This window comes from Microcebus murinus, chromosome 1 (assembly GCF_040939455.1).
Source record: "Microcebus murinus isolate Inina chromosome 1, M.murinus_Inina_mat1.0, whole genome shotgun sequence".
NCBI lineage: Eukaryota > Metazoa > Chordata > Mammalia > Primates > Cheirogaleidae > Microcebus > Microcebus murinus.
In genome coordinates this window covers 7826791-7846466 of record NC_134104.1, presented here as the reverse complement: position 1 = coordinate 7846466, position 19676 = coordinate 7826791, and the positions used below count along the sequence as shown (strand labels likewise).

Genomic DNA, 19676 nt, shown 5'->3' with positions numbered 1-19676 from the left:
ATTGGTGCTGTGTGTTGTGTCAAGTGAGATCTGTCAGGCTTGAATGACCAGTGTGATGTCACGATGGCTCAGTCTGCCAGGTATGAGCACGTTAATTGTACTGTAATTGACGCCATGATGTGTAGGCTGAGACAGTTCTTGGCTCTTTCTGTATTTATATATCAAAAAAGTTTATAAGACAAGTGAGTTTAAAAGTATATATTTCCTAGGGTAGCATATGTCCCACATTATGTGCCATACTTTGGGTGCTGCAGTGTCTTATTTTTTCTGGTCATTGTTCACTTTGGGAGTTAAATTTTTAAACTCTGTAAATATTGTTCATGCAGAACAGGTCAGGTTGTAGACATAGATAACCAATCTATTGTAGAAGGTCGTTAATGATCTTATTGAAAGCAGTTTCCCTTGAATGGTGGAAGTGGAAACCAAATTGTAAGGAAACTGAAAGTGGATGAGAAGAATAGAGGATTCAGATGAGAGAAAAAAGAAGAAGAGTTCTTGGTGAGGTTGAGGAATGGCTGTCGTAGGAGACAGGGAAGACATGAGCCATAATGAACCTTGGCTGTGGTCAGAGGGGAGCTTATCAGAGTGAAAGATTTAAAAACTGGTTTAGACCTGGGCAGTGTGGCCCTAGGAAGGAAGAGAGGTGGGTAGTGAAGTTCATGTTAGTTGAAGAGGTAAATTGCAAGGCTAGGGTATTATCTGCATGGGCCTTTATGTGGCTGGGATAATGGTAGGATTTGGAGGATAGAGAACACTGTGAACTAGTTGCCAGTGTTCTTGAAACATGACAGTAACCAAGAGGTAAATAGGTGGCAATGATGGAAAAGTAAATGTAGTGAAATAGTGTTTGAGAGAAGAGACTGGAATCAGAGGACTGGGTTTGAATCCTTTCTAGCTTGGTGACCTTGAGCAAAGAAAGTATTTAATTTTACTGAGAATGTTTTCCGTCTGTACAGAGGAGATGATGATAATTGGTCCTGCCAAGAAGAATTGCTGTGAAGATTAATGAGATGATGCATGTGAAACATTTGGTACAGTACGTGACACATAGTACAAAGAGTTTGCTAGGAAGATTGTTACTGTTCTTCACTTCTGACATTGTGGAATTTTTATACAGCAAATTGGATGGATTGATTAAAGAAATAGATTTGTATTTCAAGGACTGATGGTGGTCTTGCTTAGGAAAAAAGAAACCTGGTTTGTCCCAATAATGGGATATAGTGGTGACGTGAAGAGGTATAAGGAATGAAGTGAATGATGTGCTGGTGATGACAGGAAGGACGGCCAATATTTGGGCAAGAGATAGAAGTAATGCTGTATTTTTCAGTGATGTTTAGGTTTTGATAGCTATGAAAACCCTTGTTATTGAACTTTCTTCAGGGAAAAAAAACTTAGTCTGAAACATCAGCCCTAATTCCCCTTTTCCTCCATTGAAGTATTTATAAAACATAGCTTTTGATAATGTGAAGGGTTTTCCCCTTTGCAATCTAGCAGTGTGTTGCAGTGGTTGTGAGGTGTTAGGAGCAGGAATTGTTAGGAGGATGGAAGGTCTGGATGTGGCCTTGGGGAGTTAGCAGATTGACAGCCTCACCCTGTACTGCTCTAGCCTTACTCCTTTGCCAAGACAAACACACTGAAAGACAGTAGAATATGAGCAGCTGATAGAAAAGGATTTTCTTAGTGGAGTCAAGATTTAGTTCAGGACAGGTAATTGAGAATATAGTAGAGTTTGTGTATGATGAAGTGGCACGTTATAGAGTACAGTAGATGTAGGTGGGGTACAAGCACAGCAGTGGGAAGATGTTTTTTCTTCATTCAGCAGTTATTTGAGGGCTTACCATGTGCTAGGCACGTACAAAAATAAGATGCCCATAATTATCTTCCATCTAAAGGAGACACAGTAAACAGATTAACTTAAAGTAGAGATGGTGAATATGTGAACCTAAGGAAGAGAAGAAATAGATTAAACTATTTGGAGAGAGCCAGCAGAATGGGGATGAGAATCTTGCAGAGTTTAGTGTTCCGATTGAAGTTACTTCCTTGGGGCATAGCTTCCAGGTATTTTTCTAATAAACTATAGAAGCCAGGAAAACTGCTTCTCAGATCATTTCAAATGATTTAATTATTGATTTGGGTTTGTATTGTTTCCTTAGGATCGTGCACCATGGACGATTTTGCCAAGGGAGATTGCGCTGTAACAGATTATGCCTTGTTAGAAGATTGCCCTTATGTGGATGATTGTGTCTGTGCTCCTGAATTTATGACTGATGATTATGTTCGTGTGACTCAGCTTTACTGTAATGGGGTGGTAAGTAGGTTTTTTTATTTTTGACATTATATTTTAAAGGTTTTCTGGTTTAGAGCTTTCTTAGTAAAGATGTTTTTGTGGTACATTGGTTTTGACATTGAGGTATATAAGCTTTAAGAGTTCGTTTCAGAAGGCCAGGTAACAGTGACTGGGCAATAAGAATATGATTGCCAGAGAATGAGTGATAGTGAAAAGTGGTTTTCTGACTGGGGGTTAGAAATGCTCTTAGCGAGAGCCATAGAATCAGTTTCAGGAAATACTGTGTAAAAGGCCTTAAATTAAGACTCATTGGCTGAAGATGTGTTCAAAGCGTAAATGTACACTGAAAATTTTCAGTTTATTTCCAGTAATCCTTAGATTAAAAATCAAGAACTCCTAGCACTCTGGGAGGCCGAGGCAGGCGGGGATTGCTCTCAAGGTCAGGAGTTCAAAACCAGCCTGAGCAAGAGCAAGATCCCTGTCTCTACTAAAAATAGAAAGGAATTAATTGGCCAACTAAAAATATATAGAAAAAATTAGCTGGGCATGGTGGTGCATGCCTGTAGTCCAGCTGCTCGGGAGGCTGAGGCAGAAGGATTGCTTTAGCCCAAGAGTTTGAGGTTGCTGTGAGCTAAGCTGATACCATGGCACTCTAGCCTGGGCAACAAAGTGAGACTCTGTCTCAAAAAAAAAAAATCAAAAACTGTACTTTTTGTATTTTACCAGCTATAAATCAAAAGAATTTTCTTCTTTCTAGGGTATGCAGTATAAAGATTATGCCCAAAGTGAGAGAAATTCAGGTGAGTATGTTGGTGTTTTAAGGTCAGTTTATTGAAAGGCTGTGAAGGGATGTCCAATCTATCTAGTCATAGCAACATATAACAGATTTATATATCTTTTAAAAATATATTCTTACTATTTTTTCACTAGAAACCACAACCTTTTTTGTTAAAATAGAGTTTTAGCTAACATTTAAATATTCTTAACATCTAATAGGTTAAGATATTTCCTCCATTCATTTCTTTCCATATCTGTTTTTACCTTGATACTATTAATAGCATTGATTCATTTCAAAATGAGGTACAGATACTAATTTTAAACTTTTTTTTAAATTAAGAATTTGACATCTGCAGTATATGGTGTAATAAACCAGTTTCTGTCCTGCAAGATTATTGTGATGCCATTAAAATAAACATATTCTGGCCACTTCTGTTTCAACATCAAAATAGTTCTATAATATCACGATTGCATCCCTGTCTGGAAGCCAAGTAAGTTACTGTATGTTATTCATTTGTATGAACAGTGAGAAGCATGTTGCCCTATGGGGGTGGCTGCTTTTTTCTGTGAAGCCAGGTCCCTTAGTGGTCACCATAGACGATAAGAAAATTGATAGGAAATAGAATAAAAGAATACACAGAGGCTAAGGTATAGTTTTATATTGATAAATCAGATAAAGCAGGGGTACTCAGGAGTCTGAACCATATCTCTGTAAGTAGTCTAGTATTATGGTTAGATTTTTATAGGTCTTTATAATTATCAGTTGTCAGGGTAATAGATTTATATATCAGATAATTTTGGTTGTTATGGGTAACAGGTAGTGGGGTAGGGTCACAAGTCCTTTTAAAGGGCTTTTAATAATTTTTAATCTATCTAGGTGAACAAACAGGTACAAAGTCCTTTAAGGACTAACTTTGAAGTTTTAAAAAATAGTTATCAATTAACAGAGGATTAACAAAGAGATATAATAGCTCTATATATTTTTTGAGAAGCCTATCTCTTCAAAACAAATTGTTTATAACCACAGGGGTGAGTCTCTTGCCTAGGGCACTCTTTGTCTCTGGCTCCCAACCTGTGAGCCAGGTATTTACCTGTCTTGTAGTTCAAAAACAGTAAGACTTCACAGATTCTGAGATAACCAGGAAGCCTATTGGAAAACATCCAGCGAGGTAGCCCTTGATAGGCGAACTAATAAGTTCAGAGCAAAACCTTCAGAGCAAAACCCTGCAAACTTCTATTTCTGTCTTTAATATAGCAATATTGGGCGACACAATAAAATAATGATCTTATGAGCCACATCTCATTAATTCCTCAATCATATTCCTCAACATTGCCCAGTCATGACGATTGCCAAGTACAGTAGAAGGCTTATGTCTCATTCTTGTTCAATTTTACTTTTGTTTGGTAGAAAGAGAAATACTTGGGATTTGCATATGAGTGAATCACTGTAATATTATAATCCATGAAAGTCTGAATAGTATTAGATGGTAGACTTTAAGCTGAGTCAGGAAACATTGTTTATAAATATTGGTGTTGTAGAAGAGAGAAAATATATAGTACTTTGTCCACTTAACAGCTTAGTTATTGTCCTAGAGTGAAGAAAAATGTGACTTAATTTTTTTCAGTAGTTTGAGATACAACATATAGTTAAGTGTAAAGTTCAGTGAATTTGTATATATGAGAACCTAATCTTTTAAAAAATAAATTTGTCTTTAAGCAATTCTCGTGCTTCTGAGATAAGTTTGAAGAAATTGCAACATCTTGAGTTGATGGAAGATATTGTGGATTTGGCAAAGAAAGTTGCTGTAAGTGGTAGAATGTAGGTTTTTTTTTACCCCTATTTAAAGAATATAAATATTTATATGGTGTTAGGTCCATATTACTAGTTTATAGCAGTTAACAGGTAATGGTTTTAGTTTTGGTTAACCTGAGATGATTCTGCCATCCATGAATGTGTGCTCAGTATTCAAGAGGTAGGGAGATGGCTGCTGTCATGGTTCTGACATGCCATGTTGGGGACCAGAACTGCTGCTTGTCATTAAAGGATAAGAGTTGGAATTCATCACACATGAAAGTGGGCCCTGGTTCATAGAAACCTTTGTCACTCTGAAGGTGATGGGCTCTATCTTTTGACATAAAAACACACCACCATCTCAACAAATATTTTGTCTTTGGGGTAGAGGTAGACTTTACCAGCGCAGATTTGAAAAGCTGTCCTTGTACTATATTGAGGGTTTTTTTTATTATTATTATTTTTTGAAAGCCATTTGATAATTTTTCTTACTTCAATTCGTTATGGAACCAAATGTTGTTCTTGGTACTATTTTGATTGCAAACTTAAGTTTAGAAAGGACATTCTGATGTTTATTTCCTACTCATAATCCTTTGCAGTAACATACAAGCCAGTGTATCTTTATCAAAAAATGTAGGTGCAATGAATTTCAAAAATCCACAGGTCTAAAAGTTACACTAAATCATTTATTTTAGCACTAGAAATTTATGGAAGACTATTTCTGAATTCTCGTTTTAAGGTCTTTGGGGTAAATTTGTCATGTGCTTGTGGGAAGTGTACTGCTATGTACATATAGTAGTATTCCTAAAATGTAGAATTTTTTTCTATTAGAAAATTCAGGTATAATTGACTGAATAAGGAAAAAAATATGTTTTGTTTTTATTTTTCAGAATGATTCATTCCTTATTGGAGGCTTACTGAGAATTGCTTATAAAATAGAAAATGTAAGTGTAAAACACAGAATCCACACCGACTGTGAATAATTGGCAATCATCACCCTGCTCATTTCCCTGTACATTGAGTCTACATACTTACTGTTTCATAAATAATATTTGGTAGTGTTTATTTCTATATTTTCCTTATGCCTTCTCCTTGATTTGGGGGTTTGCATCATTTTCATCTTTTTCTCCATATATGTATAATTTTGAGCCTCTTTTACAAGTTGATTCTTCTCTTTTAGATTATATACCTGGCTTATGTTTCCCCAAATGAAATTATTATACCCCTGGTATGAATATTTTTGATATGTAATTACTAGATAATCTCCAGATTTAATGATAAACCAATTTTTAATGCTATTGGTGACATAAACATCTATATGTTTCTCCTAAGCCCGATACCAACATTGATAACTCAAGTATTAAATTTCTGAAGTTATTTCAGACATTAGAAGTACAAATAACATTTCTGTGAATTTTGATCCTTCATAAAGATCATTGCACTGAGTCCCCATTTGGCCAGCCACATATCCTCCTCTTGTTGTTAATCTCCTTCTTCTATTTGTCAAAGACCATGTAAAACAGGTAGTCTCTTTGGTAAGCCGTAATCTATACCTTTAATCTTGAGGTGAGGATGAAAGTCCTAGTTTAGATAAGTTCTGAGAACCCTGTCCACCTTGTATTGTACTTGCCTGCCATTACAGGCATCTTCTTGTCAGGTTGTAGACCTCAAATTCCAGGTCTGTAATCACTGCAGAAGCATTTTGAGCTCTGAGGGTAGCCTGAGGTCACCTGAACATGTAACATACCGTGTTTCCCCGAAAATAAGACAGGGTCTTATATTTATTTTTCCTCAAGAAGACACCCCAGGGCTTATTTTCAGGGGATGTGGTTTTTTTTTTTAAGTACAGTACAACAATCTACATTTATTCCAATATAGTTAAGTCGTCTTCTTCTGGAACATCATCATAACTCTCCAAACCCCAGATTCCATCCTGAATTTCTTGCGACTCTGTTTCCTTTAGAAACATTGGCCTCAATCTCTCATGTCGAGCAATAGAGCTCTCATGGGGTAGATGAGAAGGGCTGCGTAGGGCTTCTGTTGAGCAAATGCTTAGAATCCTGCTAGGGCTTATTTTATGGGTAGGTCTTATTTTTGGGGAAACACGGTATGTGAGTCCATGGTGTCTGTTAACTTGTATGTCAGAGTCTAGCTGCTCTAGGTTGCATGCTGGGGAAGCGAAAGTACAGAGTTGTAGAAGTTTTATATTAAGGGTCTGAAACACTTGTATAAGATAAATTTGCTTAGAATTAATACCCAAATCCCATTCTTCATTTCTCTTTTGAAACAGAAAATCTTGGCAATGGAGGAAGCTTTGAATTGGATAAAATATGCAGGCGATGTAACAATTCTAACTAAATTAGCAGCAGTTGACAGTTGTTGGCCTATGTTAAGTATTTTCTTTACTGAATGTAAGTATAAGTGCTTTAAATTGTTACTTGACTCAGTTTTTAAAGGTATTGTTTGGGAAAATGGAATGTGTAGTTATGTGATTTCTGATTTATCTTAGGATTTAAAAAAATATTTTTCTCTTGTTACATATCCCTGAATAAGAGAACTTTAACCTTGTGGTTAGTTTTATTGTGTATTTCCTGTCTTAATTATTTTTATGACATTGTACTTTTTAAAATTTGGCCTAATGGATGATGTAAGTTTATATATTATTCAAAGAAAGAGACCATAAATGGGTTCATAAGAAAAAGTAACAAAAGCTAAAATTGTGATTTTCACTTTCTTGATGAGTCTGCTATTCTTTTATGTATGGAGAAACTGCCTTACGTATGTCTTTTACTTTGTGAAATGTTTTCCTTTAAAGCATATGAATCTCAGCAGTGTTTTTGTAGTATAGTTATGGGAATCTTGAAATGGGAAAGGTTTGGCTTTTTAGTAGACCCTGACCAATACTTTGGTGAGAAGAGGGCAAATTTAGCACTATTTTTTAAAAATTTATTTTTTAAATTTTTATTTCTTTAGAGACAGGGTCTTGCTCTTTTGCCTTGGCTGGAGTGCAGTGGCACAGTCATAGCTCACTGCAGCCTCGAACTCAGGTGATCCTCCCACTTCAGCCTCCTGAGTAGCTGCAACTACAGGTGCATCACCACGCCCAGCTAATTTTTTTCAGAGGTGAGGTGTTGCCGTGTTGCCCTGCTTGATCTCAAAGTACTGGTCTTAAGTCATCCTCCCACCTTGACCTCCTCAGTAGCTGGGGTTACAGGTGTGTGCCACTGCATCTGGCAAATTTTGCCTTTTTAATTTAAGTACTAGAAAAGAATTAAACTTAAATGAAGACAGATATTTCTCATAGGTTTATTAGGTACTGAGATGTGTTACACTGATTGATGTTCTCGTCATTGTTTTGGAGGCCTTTAATTATAGGCAATTTTATGGTAGAAGCAGAGAAGCACCCATAGGCACACCTATGCAGGGTCATTTCTGATTCTCTATCTTCTGTATAATAGCCTTGCAAAGTGGCTGTTACTATCCCTAATTTAGAAGTGAGCACACTAAGATTTTGAGATGTTAAGTGGTATTTCTGAAGTCTAGTAAGTAGCAGAACCTAGATGAGAAATCAGGTTTCTCTGATCTCAAAGCCCAGGTTTTCCTGCTGCGATCCTACTCTGTACCTTAGTATTAATTTACTTTATTTCATGACCTGCCAGGGCTTTTCTTTTTGAGACAGAGTCTTGTTCTGTTGCCCAGGCTAGAGTGAGTGCCATGGCGTCAGCCTAGCTCACAGCAACCTCAAACTCCTGGGCTCAAGCAATCCTGCTGCCTCAGCCTCCCAAGTAGCTGGGACTACAGGCATGCACCACCATGCCCAGCTAATTTTTTCTATATATATTAGGTAGCCAATTAATTTATTTCTATTTATAGTAGAGACGGGGTCTCTCTCTTGCTCAGGCTAGTTTCAAACTCCTGACCTTGAGCAATCCACCCGCCTCGGCCTCCCAGAGTGCTAGGATTACAGGCGTGAGCCACCGCTCCTGGCCGAGGGCTTTTCTTGAATCTTATATTTTTAGGTACTCCTTTCACCTTGGAAATGAATATGTTTGCTACAGGCTTAAGTATAGTTTTGTTGCAATAAAAATATTTTTTTTCTACTTTTTATAATCCTTTTTATATAACAGCTTAAAATGCAGAAAATGATACTTGATAAACTTTTGACATAAAGTTTGGTTACTTAATGCATTTTAATTTATTAAATTTTTATAAGAATAGTGTTTCAAATAACTTCTCATTATAACATTTTATTAATGAGAGTCAAAATACTGAATGAAGACATTTTAAATTCTTTATTACAAGTTGAGCATCAAAAATCCAAAATATGAAATGCTCCAAAATTCAAAACTTTTTGAGCTTTGATATGATGCTCAAAGGAAATCTTCATTGGAACATTTTTTTTTTTTTTTTTTTTTTTTTTTTTTTTTTTTTTGAGACAGAGTCTCACTTTGTTGCCCAGGCTAGAGTGAGTGCCGTGGCATTAGCCTAGCTCACAGCAACCTCAAACTCCTGGGCTTGAGTGATCCTTCTGCCTCAGCCTCCCGAGTAGCTGGGACTACAGGCATGTGCCACTATGCCCGGCTAATTTTTATATATATATATATATCAGTTGGCCAATTAATTTCTTTCTGTTTATAGTAGAGACGGGGTCTCGCTCTTGCTCAGGCTGGTTTTGAACTCCTGACCTTGAGCAATCCGCCCGCCTCGGCCTCCCAAGAGCTAGGATTACAGGCGTGAGCCACCGCGCCCGGCCCCATTGGAACATTTTGAATTTTAGATTTTAGGATTTGGGATGCTCAACTGGTATAATGCAAAGGATCCAAAATAAAAAATATCTGAAATCTGAAATAGTTCTGGTCCCAAGAATTTTGGATAAGAGATACTCAACCTGTATATTAAATACATTTCAGAAAGTAGTTTTCCACGATTTTGTTTTTATACATTTTTATTGAACAATGTGCCTGGTACACCATAGGTGCTTGACAGTGTTTGTTGAATTGGTTTAAGTAATGATGAGGCATATTTGGAATATGTTTTGACAGAGCATTTGTTATATAAATACAGTTACAACTGATGTAATAATAAATGAGTTTTTCAATTGTTAGAAATAAAAATTGAGAATAGATTCATAGCAAACTATAAATCCAATGCTTTCTGTAACATTTTATCAATTTACATTTTTATATTATTTAATACACATAAAAGATTACAAGAAACGTGCTATTTAGAAAGATTAGTAACATAATGAACTTTATAGACTCACCTACCTTAGCTAAAAATTAGAATATTATCAATACCAGTTTGTTTTTTTAACAAATATTCTCTCTCACTCTCTCCTAAAAACAAAATTTAGACAAGTATCACATAACTAAAGTTATAACAGAAAACTCCGATTTGCTTGAAGAATTTAAAACCCAAACTTGTGCGGACTGTATAGAGGTGAGGATAAATATTTACTTGTAAATATATTATAAGATTTGCCTGTTAGAACTTTTAACAGTCAGAGAAAGTTAATAACAAAACTGCTTTCTCACGGCATACGAGAACTATTATAAAATTGAATGACATGTTTGAGGGAAATTTTTAATAGATTGTGATTTGGAATTTTTTTGAAGAAATATCTTGATCGGAATTTTCAGATGATTTTTAAACAGTTAATTGAAAATTAAAATCTGATATTTTTCAAGTAATTTTTTTTTCCCCTTGGAGAGAGAGGGTCTCACTCTTTGCCCAGGCTGGAGTGCAGTAGCTCATTCATAGCTTACTGCAGGCTCAAACTCCTGGGGTCAAGCAATCCTACCTCAGCTTCCCAAGTAGCTGGGACTGCAGGCATGTCACCATACTCAGCTAGTTTTTCTTATTTTTTGTAGAGATAGGGTCTATTATTTCTATGTTGCCCAGGCTGGTCTTGAACTTCTGGCCACAAGTGATCTTCCTGCCTTGGCCTCCTAAAGTGGGATTACAGGTGTGAGCCACTATGCCCAGCCAACTGTTCTTTCAGTTAGAAATGTGATTTTCTTTGGTAACAGCTTTATTGAAATGTAATTCACGTACCATCCAGCTTACTCATAGGAAATATGATCTTAACTCAATTTTAGAAAAGGATTTAGCAAAACATTTAATGTTTTATTGAATTCTCTAATTAAAGCCATTGATATGATCCAGTTTAATTTATTTATTTTAAAAAATTTGAGTGTTTGGAGTGAAAAGTTTCAGTTATAGCTGTAGCATTTTTTATATATATTCTTGGTAACCTGCCACCTCATTTTTTGTAATTAATCTAATCAACATTGCCTGTATGTTATTGATTTATATATTTTTTAAGCATTAAGATTTATTGAATAATATCACATTTACTAACCTAAAGTTAAATTTCTACTTTGCATCTGCTTTTTAGTCTGCTGTACTTTACCGATAAGGTATATTTAAAAATAAATCTATCAAATACTGCACACAATTTTTAGTAATTAATCATAATGTGATGGTTTGATTTATTTTTTTTTATTTTTATTTTTTTTTTTTGAGACAGAGTCTCGCTTTGTTGTCCAGGCTAGAGTGAGTGCCGTGGCGTCAGCCTAGCTCACAGCAACCTCAAACTCCTGGGCTTGAGTGATCCTTCTGCCTCAGCCTCCCGAGTAGCTGGGACTACAGGCATGCGCCACCATGCCCGGCTAATTTTTTCTATATATATCAGTTGGCCAATTAATTTCTTTCTATTTATAGTAGAGACGGGGTCTCGCTCTTGCTCAGGCTGGTTTTGAACTCCTGACCTTGAGCAATCCGCCCGCCTCGGCCTCCCAAGAGCTAGGATTGCAGGCGTGAGCCACAGCGCCCGGCCTGATTTATTTTTTAATATTCCTTTAACAAAGTTAGTGTTGAGTCATTAGAGAAAGGTTTCTTTAAATATATATGCCAAAATATTTGATATTGCATTCTCATTTTCTACATAAAAAATCCCTAGATTATTTCTGATATCAAAGATAGAAACCCAGATCCATTTTTCCTAGGTATTGGGTCTTGATTATCTTTGGAGCTAATCGATGGGTCTTCTTTCACCTTGGTTTCTCAGCAAGGAGAACTAATGAAAATGAAAGGAAATGAAGAGTTTGCCAAAGGAAGATTTGATATAGCTATTATCTATTACACCAGAGCCATTGAATATAGGTAAGACCAAAATAGAATAGTGAGATCCTTTTTATGTGGCAGATCAAGTTAGAATACTATGCAGGAGAAATAAAAGCAGGATGAGGAATTGGAGAATATGTTTTAATTTGCTGTGCAGAATAGGTTTCCTCATCTTTAGACATTAGAACCATTGGAGATGGCCTGAGTATATGAGCCTAGTCAAATAGTATAAATCAAGCAAGTGTGACAGAATTGTGAATTTGGGTACTCTTCTATTTTCTTTCAGACTTTCCAGTACAGAGTCATCTATTCTGTCTTGTCCTTGTTTTGCCATCAACCAAGTCCTTCTAAATTATTAACTGATCAAAAAGAGGTAGCACTTAAGATGCCACCCATTCAGTGGTTTTTGCTTCCTAAGATGTAACTTTTAAAGGATAATATTGGGAATTGTTGAGAAAATGCACGTGCTCTCTGTACCTTATCTTCTTTGTTCAGCTGCTAGATTTTATAGTTTACCTTCAGATGTGCCTCATACTCGGATGCTACTGACAGCCTCATCTGGGCCACCTAATATTGTAGCAGCCTTTGGAGGGTTCTCTGTAGACACTACTCTTTCCTGTCTTGCACATCTCTTCAGGGAGTGCATGCATCCAGTTAGCATGAAATGTCTGAAAGTCTGCTGCTCTATTCTTTTGAGGACGAGGTGGGGGAAAGGAGAAATAAATTTCATCACATATAGATAAAACTAAAAAGAACGAAATTTGAAATGAAACTATTTAAGTTACTATTTCAATTTGCAGGCTTTGTTTCTTTGTCAAAGTGGCACAGCCTGTCTTATATAGGTAATCTTATCCCCCTTAAAGATACAGCATGCATTGTAGTTTGGTAGCTCTTCAATATATCTCATTTGATCCTCACAATAGCCCTGTGAGTTAGAGCAAGTAGAATTATCTTTCTTTTGAATACAGGGGAGTTTAGGTTGGTTTGAACAAGATTACTTTAAGTTAGAATTGAAGGAACTGGGACATAATTAAGATTCCAAATCCTCTGTCACACAGATGTAAAGTTTAAAAAAATTTTTCATTATGTTTTCTGTGTGGTTTTTGTTTGTTTCATGTGTTATGTGCTATACTAACTAAACATTGTTTTCTTTTTAAGACCTGAAAACCACCTTCTTTATGGTAATAGAGCTCTTTGCTTTCTTCGTACTGGACAGTTCAGGTAAATTTATTGAATTATCCCAAATACTGAATTACTATGCTAAATACCCATTTTTGGAAAACATTTCTGTTTTGCAGGTATGCAAGAAAATCCTTGTGTAGTTATTTGGCAGAAATGCTTAAATGGTTTAAAGAGGGCATGGTAGGCTTTTTGTATAATAACAACAGTGACAGCAGCAGCTGTTGTGATTGAGTGCATACATATGTTATACATTATTTTAAGTGCTTTACATATGTTATTTAATTCTCACAGCACCTGTAATAGGTAGGTAATGTTATTTTCCACATTTTATATGTAAACCAACTCATACCACTAGTAAATAGTTACGTCAAGATTTGAACACAGATCTCAAAGTCTGTGTTTATAACACCTATACTATATTGCCTCCTTTTGCTCTTAGTTAACATATAATATATAGACTGAAATAAGTTTGTTGTATTTTTTCTCTATCTTGGTATAAAAAATTAAGTAAATGTCCTTCATAAGTGAAAGAGAGCAAAAAGATTTAATGGTATAAGAGTGGAATCATAATTAATTCTTAGTTCTTTTGTTGAATTTGAGCTGAACTTTTTATGTGTTAGTTGAGAATGATTGAAAAAGACACTGTATTGTGATTTTATTATTCCTCAGTTTAAAAATGTTAGGGCATTTCATGCTGGAAACTCAGACTTGTGGGGGAAGTGGGGGAAAGGGCATTTATTGAAACCTTAAAATCTGTACCCCCATAATATGCCGAAATAAAAAAAAAAAAAGGAAAAAAATTTTAGGGCATAAAGTACAAACTTAATACTGAGCAATGTAGACCATTGTATTTAATAATGTCCTGCCCTATTGTAAGAAGGGTTTAGGGTGGATTCAAGAATATATTCACACAGTAGAAAAATATTCAAAACAAATTATAAAACCATGTTAGAGCCTGGGATCCTCGGAACAAAGCTGCATAGGCATAAAGTCCTGCATAGATATTAGTTACAATTCATATTTACATCTGACCTTCTGTTGCCAAAATGAAAAGGGAAAATTTGACAAGTTATATAATTCTCACTGTCCATAAAAGAAACAGGTCACCAATTGCTTGGACGAAACCGTGTTTTCCTAGTGTTTCGTTCTGAAAGGAATTTTTTATATGGCTTACAAATAATATTAATTGAGTGATGGTGTAGAGAGTAATGTCAGTAACATCCTGTTCATAGAAAAAACTCTCTGGAAGTGCAGTTGTGGGTTTCACAGACAAGTTTTGGTGAAATTTTCTCATGAAAGGGGATATCAGTTGTTTTTCAATAAAAGCACTTTAGTTGGGATGTGGGAGTGGGGAAGGTGGTGTATTCCAAGTATGTAGCTTTAAAAATAACATTTACTGTGTTTTTCTTTTATTATAAACAGAATACATTCTCATGGTAGAAAATTTGGAAAATACAAGAGTTTAAAAAGAAGAAAATAAAAATCACCAGTAATCCAACCACCTTGGAGAATACCGCTGTATTATGCAGCTTTTAGATGGCTTAAGCCATGGATAAACCGAGGCTATCTAGACTAGAGGAATGGATGGGCTTGACACAGTCTTCCATGAATACCACTGTCCTCACCTGGTTCTGACAAGAAATGAGCTGCAAATGTCTTTAGGTTACTGCCTCTGGCTAGGGCCAGAGTTGCATATAATTTGTGCTGTTTGAAGGTGAATTTGTATGCTTTCAATATGAGATGAATAGATTGGCAACTTGGTTAGCCTCTTATGAAAATTGAGGCACCTATCTGAAACCTTGCCTGGTAGAAGGTCATCCACTTTCCAGCTCTAAGAGCTGAGAACCAAACCAGGGTGTTTCTGCTCTCTTTCATGAGTGTTGTATGCTAGACACACAAGGAGGATCCTCCTAAAACCCTGCTTCAACAGGTGAATCAAAGTAGAAATACGGAAGCCAGGTAGCGTGGTGAGGGAAAGGCGAAGAGCAGAGTCGTGGATCTGTCCTTGTACCTTCTTCCCGATGGTCTAGCTTGTGGTTTGACACCATCTACGTTTTCATTAGAGACAGGTCAGCAGCATTGAGAGTCCTTCATTCCTTATTAGGCAATTAGTATGTATTGGATGCCTGTTTACGAAGCATTATGCCACACTAGTTTTGCTGGTGTTTCCTACCTTCTCACATTGTTTATATGATTTGCTCAATAACATAGGAATAGTTTTCAGTGTCCATAGCATACAAACCTTCTGATCAAGTCACTAGATGATGTGACTTAAGAACACATTGCTAGTAATCCAGATATGCAGTTAACACAGGAGGACCCGTGTCCTCTAAAGGTTTTTTTAGCTACATTACCAAGGTTGAGATGTTTAGAAGCTCTCACACCAGAAGGATGCTAGATCTGCCATGGGGATTTGGGTGAGCAGCTGCAGGGACAGCTGGGGGAAAAGCATCTGCCCTCCCCATTGGCAAGAATGTTCTCTACAGCTGTTCTACAAGGCCAGACTTTTTTGCTGTCTTAGAAGCAAGAATTGAAATATGGAAAGAGAACAGAAATGGAACATTTTAAGCTAATAGAAAAGAAAGGAATAAAAGGATTAAAGTTATGAATGCTGAAATTTCTGAAAAAAACAAGTCCTAAAAGATGAGAAAATATAAATTGACACATTAAAAGAAAAAGATTCAATTTAAAAGATAACTGACAAAATTAATTTCTAAAGTGGTAAAAATGATAATACTGTATCTTACAACAAGTCTGTCACTGTTCTGAGCACTTCAGGCATGTTAACTCATAAGACGCTCACAACCGTGTGAGGTGGGTGCTGCCGCCTCTTTTCAGATCAGGAAACAGGCATATTGAGGCCAGGCAAAGTGTCCGAGGACATTGGGTGAATGTGTTAGAGCCAGAACTTGAAACCAGGGTGACTGGATGCAGTGTCTGCTATGACTCACTATGGAACAGTCATGATTGAGTAAATGGGGAATGTGAAAGTTGAAAATATGAAAAATAAATGGTACAAATAGTCAAACGTGTGAGGAAATTATTATCCTTACAGGACATGCAGATTAAAAACTGAGTTTGCTTTCATATCTGTCAAATTGGCAAAAATTTAAATGTCTTGTAATATCAAGTGTTTGAGAGGATGTGGAACAAAGGAAACTCATATTCGGCGGGAGAAAGTGTACAGTTGGTACAATCATCTTGGAGAGCAATTTGACAAAGTGAAGATGCACATACTCTACAGCCCACTTCTAGGCTCATACCCTCCAAACTCTCAAATGTGTATCCAAGAAGATATGTTCAAGCCTTCATTATAGCATTGTTTGTAAGAGTAAAGAAATGGAAACAACCTAAATGTCCATCAGTAGAGGAATGGATAAATAATGGTATATTCATACAATGAAATTCTATATGGCAGTTGAAATGAATGCAATGTTGAGTGAAAAAGCAAGTTGCAGAATGATTTGTACAGTATGATGCCATTGATTAATGTTTTAAAACATGCAAAACAATGTGCATGTCCATAATTAACACAGAATATGTATGGAAAATGTTTTAAAAATGCATGGGTATGTTAAACACCAGGGAGTGGCTGCCTCTGGAGAGAGAAGGAGAGAAAAGGAGAGATGGGAGGAATGGTACACCGAGGATGTCAGCTACAGCAAACTTCTGCAAAAAGAGCTGAAGTAAATACGGCAAAATGTTAATTTCTTGCTAAGTTGGTACACGGTTGATAATGAGTATTCATTGTGTTAATGTTCTTCTCTGTACTTTCATGTGTACTTGAAATATTTGGTAAAAAGTTTAAAAAAAGTGTAATTAAAAATGCATATGGCAAGAGGAACAAAAGAAAAACAAAAACAGTGATTACTAAATATCAAGGATAAAATAAGTGAAAATGATCTTGAAGGGAGAGGAAAACAAATATTTTAAGGCCATTGGCAGGGGTGGGGTGAGGGGAGCCTGAGGTGAGATACATACAAGGAAACATGCTTCCTTCAGAAATGGTCAAATGACGGTGGTGATTTTAATGCCAAAATAGTCAAACGGTTTGTAAATCATACCATCTTTGGGTGGATATAAGAGAGGCCAAGAGCCTATCAAAACCCTTCCAGGTCTGCGGATGTTGCCCTTGGGACGTGTGGGAATGGGGTGTGTGTGGGGGGGTTGTGGGTAGGGGACTGCCGTGCCTCCTTCACCCTGGGCCTAGGAGCTTCTCCCCTTTGAGTCCTTCAGGCTGAGAAATGTGTGCGTTCCAGGACACCTGGCTTGGATGACATGTTCCTTTTATTCTGGTTGGAAGTACTTTTCAAATACAATTTGGTAACTGTAGGGCAGTTTGATAGTTGTAATTGAAGTAAGCAGAAATTTTCAGTTGAGAGGAGAATCTAGAAAAAGGAATCAAGCATATCTGCAACTTGTATCGTTACAGCAGCTTATGCAATATATATGTTAGGATTTGCCCACTTAACTGTTTAATTCATTTTTGTGGGACACATATGGCAAATTCAGATTCTTTGGTGGAATGTGAACTGTGTGAGGGGAAATGTAATTGGAGAAAAGGAAAGCTTAGCCTTGAATGGGTTTTTAATTTGCTTTGGAAAATCACGTATTTTTTAAACTTGGTATTTACTCGACCTTTTGGTATTTATTTAACTATTTATCCATCATCTGATATTCCCTTCTATCAGCCCCCAACTGTGATTAGTAGCAGACACATAGACTTTGAATGACTCCTTTGTTTTTATTTTCCTGAATTTCTCTGGGACCAGAGGCATAAAGCAACTTACCTGTGTTTCTGTAAACATTTCAAAAATTTGTGTGTGTGTGTGTTGGTTTGGTAATTTAATCTTCACTCTGCTTTCTGTGTGGTCTCTTTAATTTTACTTAAAGGATTAAACTTAGAGTGTGCTTTTGAAGAAAATATTTATTTTTTTAAAATCTTCTTTGGAATGTACTCTTCTTTTAAAAAAAGCAGTAACAAATGCACATGGTAAAAAATTAAGATTAAAAAAAGGGTACACTGCACTTATGCACTTATGTTGGACCAAATGAAATTGCCATTTTTGTAAGTAAGAATATTGGAGTTTAATTTGGTTTAATGTATCGTATATGTCTTCTTTTTCTTAATGGGTAGGAACATACACTGTTGTACATCTTGCTTTTTTATAAATATTAGAGCTTATTGCATATCTGTGTATAGAGATCTACCTTATTTTTCATGGCTGCAGAGTATTTTACTGGATGGATTACTCACTTAATCCATTAGTTTATATTATTACTATTTTTTTTTGAGACAGAGTCTTACTCTGTTGCCCGGGCTAGAGTGCCGTGGCATCAGCCTAGCTCACAGCAACCTCAAACTTCTGGACTCAAGCGATCCTCCTGCCTCAGCCTTCGAGTAGCTGGGACTACAGGCATGAGCCACCATGCCTGGCTAATTTTTTATATTTTTAGTTGTTTGGCTAATTTCTTTCTATTTATAGGAGAGATGGGATCTCACTCTTGCTCACGCTGGTCTCGAAGTCCTGAGCTCAAGCAATCCTCCTGCCTCGGCCTCCTAGAGTGCTAGGATTTCAGGCGGGAGCCACCTCGCCCGGCCCCATTAGTTTATATTAGTACACAGTTTGTATACATTATGTATAGATGACTTTTTTTGTAGATTTTTTTATTAATATGTAGATTTCCAGTTTTAAAAGTTACGGCTATATAGTTATCTTTTTATGTTTTACACTCAGGCAAGTGTATCTGTAGGATAAATTTCTTTTACTCAGTTGAATGAAAGAGCATATATAATTTTAATTCCAGACAAAATCCAGTTTTGATTAAAAATGTCTGTGTTTATTCAGTTGATGGTTATTAGTCACTGCATATTTGTCAGTGACTCACCATTTACCATACCTGAATCCTGCTTTTGTAAGATCTAGAAACTTGAGGGGTAGTTATTTCTTTTTTGATCTGGTCAAGTCCTGAAAATCATGATTTATAATCAGGGGGGAAAAAAAAGCAATAACCCTTTTATGGTTTGCAGCGTTCATACATATTTATGTTGTGGTTTGAGAGAGTCAATAAATAACATCTCCCTTTCCTTCTATGTCCAGAATCAGTTAAGAGATGGATGCAGAAGATGGGCAGATGGTGCCTTCATTACTGATGTAGTTACTGGAGAACAAGGCCTTAAGTCTGATTGTCTAGGGGCTCATTACTATTAATAATTTGCTCACAGTCCTAGAACTGGGCAAAAGAGGCTATTGTGAACTTTAAGCCTAGAAGAAAGGAGTCAGGTGTCCTGTTGATGTTTAAGTTCCCAGAAAGTGAGAAAAAAGAGGCCGTTTATGATCAGTGCCCTTCCCCCACCATTAGATAAATTATTACTCATCCTCTGGGATAAGTTAGCAAGGGGTGGGAAGAGGATAGTGTTCAGGAATAATTAACCTAGCAAATTCACATGGAAGTGAGGAGGAATACTGTTTTTTTCTAACACTATATTTTAGAGCAAAATATAGGATATTG

General features: G+C 36.3%; 1 protein-coding gene across 1 annotated transcript in view; it reads left to right on the top strand.

The window, feature by feature from the left end:
* Positions 1-19676, top strand: part of TTC3 (tetratricopeptide repeat domain 3) — a 120293-nt gene that overhangs the window by 10882 nt on the left and 89735 nt on the right. The window contains exons 2-10 of the mRNA XM_076000257.1: positions 2154-2308; positions 3045-3087; positions 3405-3555; positions 4782-4869; positions 5747-5800; positions 7147-7267; positions 10210-10295; positions 11926-12020; positions 13140-13202. Of these exons, the coding sequence (XP_075856372.1) occupies positions 2154-2308; positions 3045-3087; positions 3405-3555; positions 4782-4869; positions 5747-5800; positions 7147-7267; positions 10210-10295; positions 11926-12020; positions 13140-13202 (856 nt within the window). The remainder of the gene's footprint in view (positions 1-2153; positions 2309-3044; positions 3088-3404; positions 3556-4781; positions 4870-5746; positions 5801-7146; positions 7268-10209; positions 10296-11925; positions 12021-13139; positions 13203-19676) is intronic.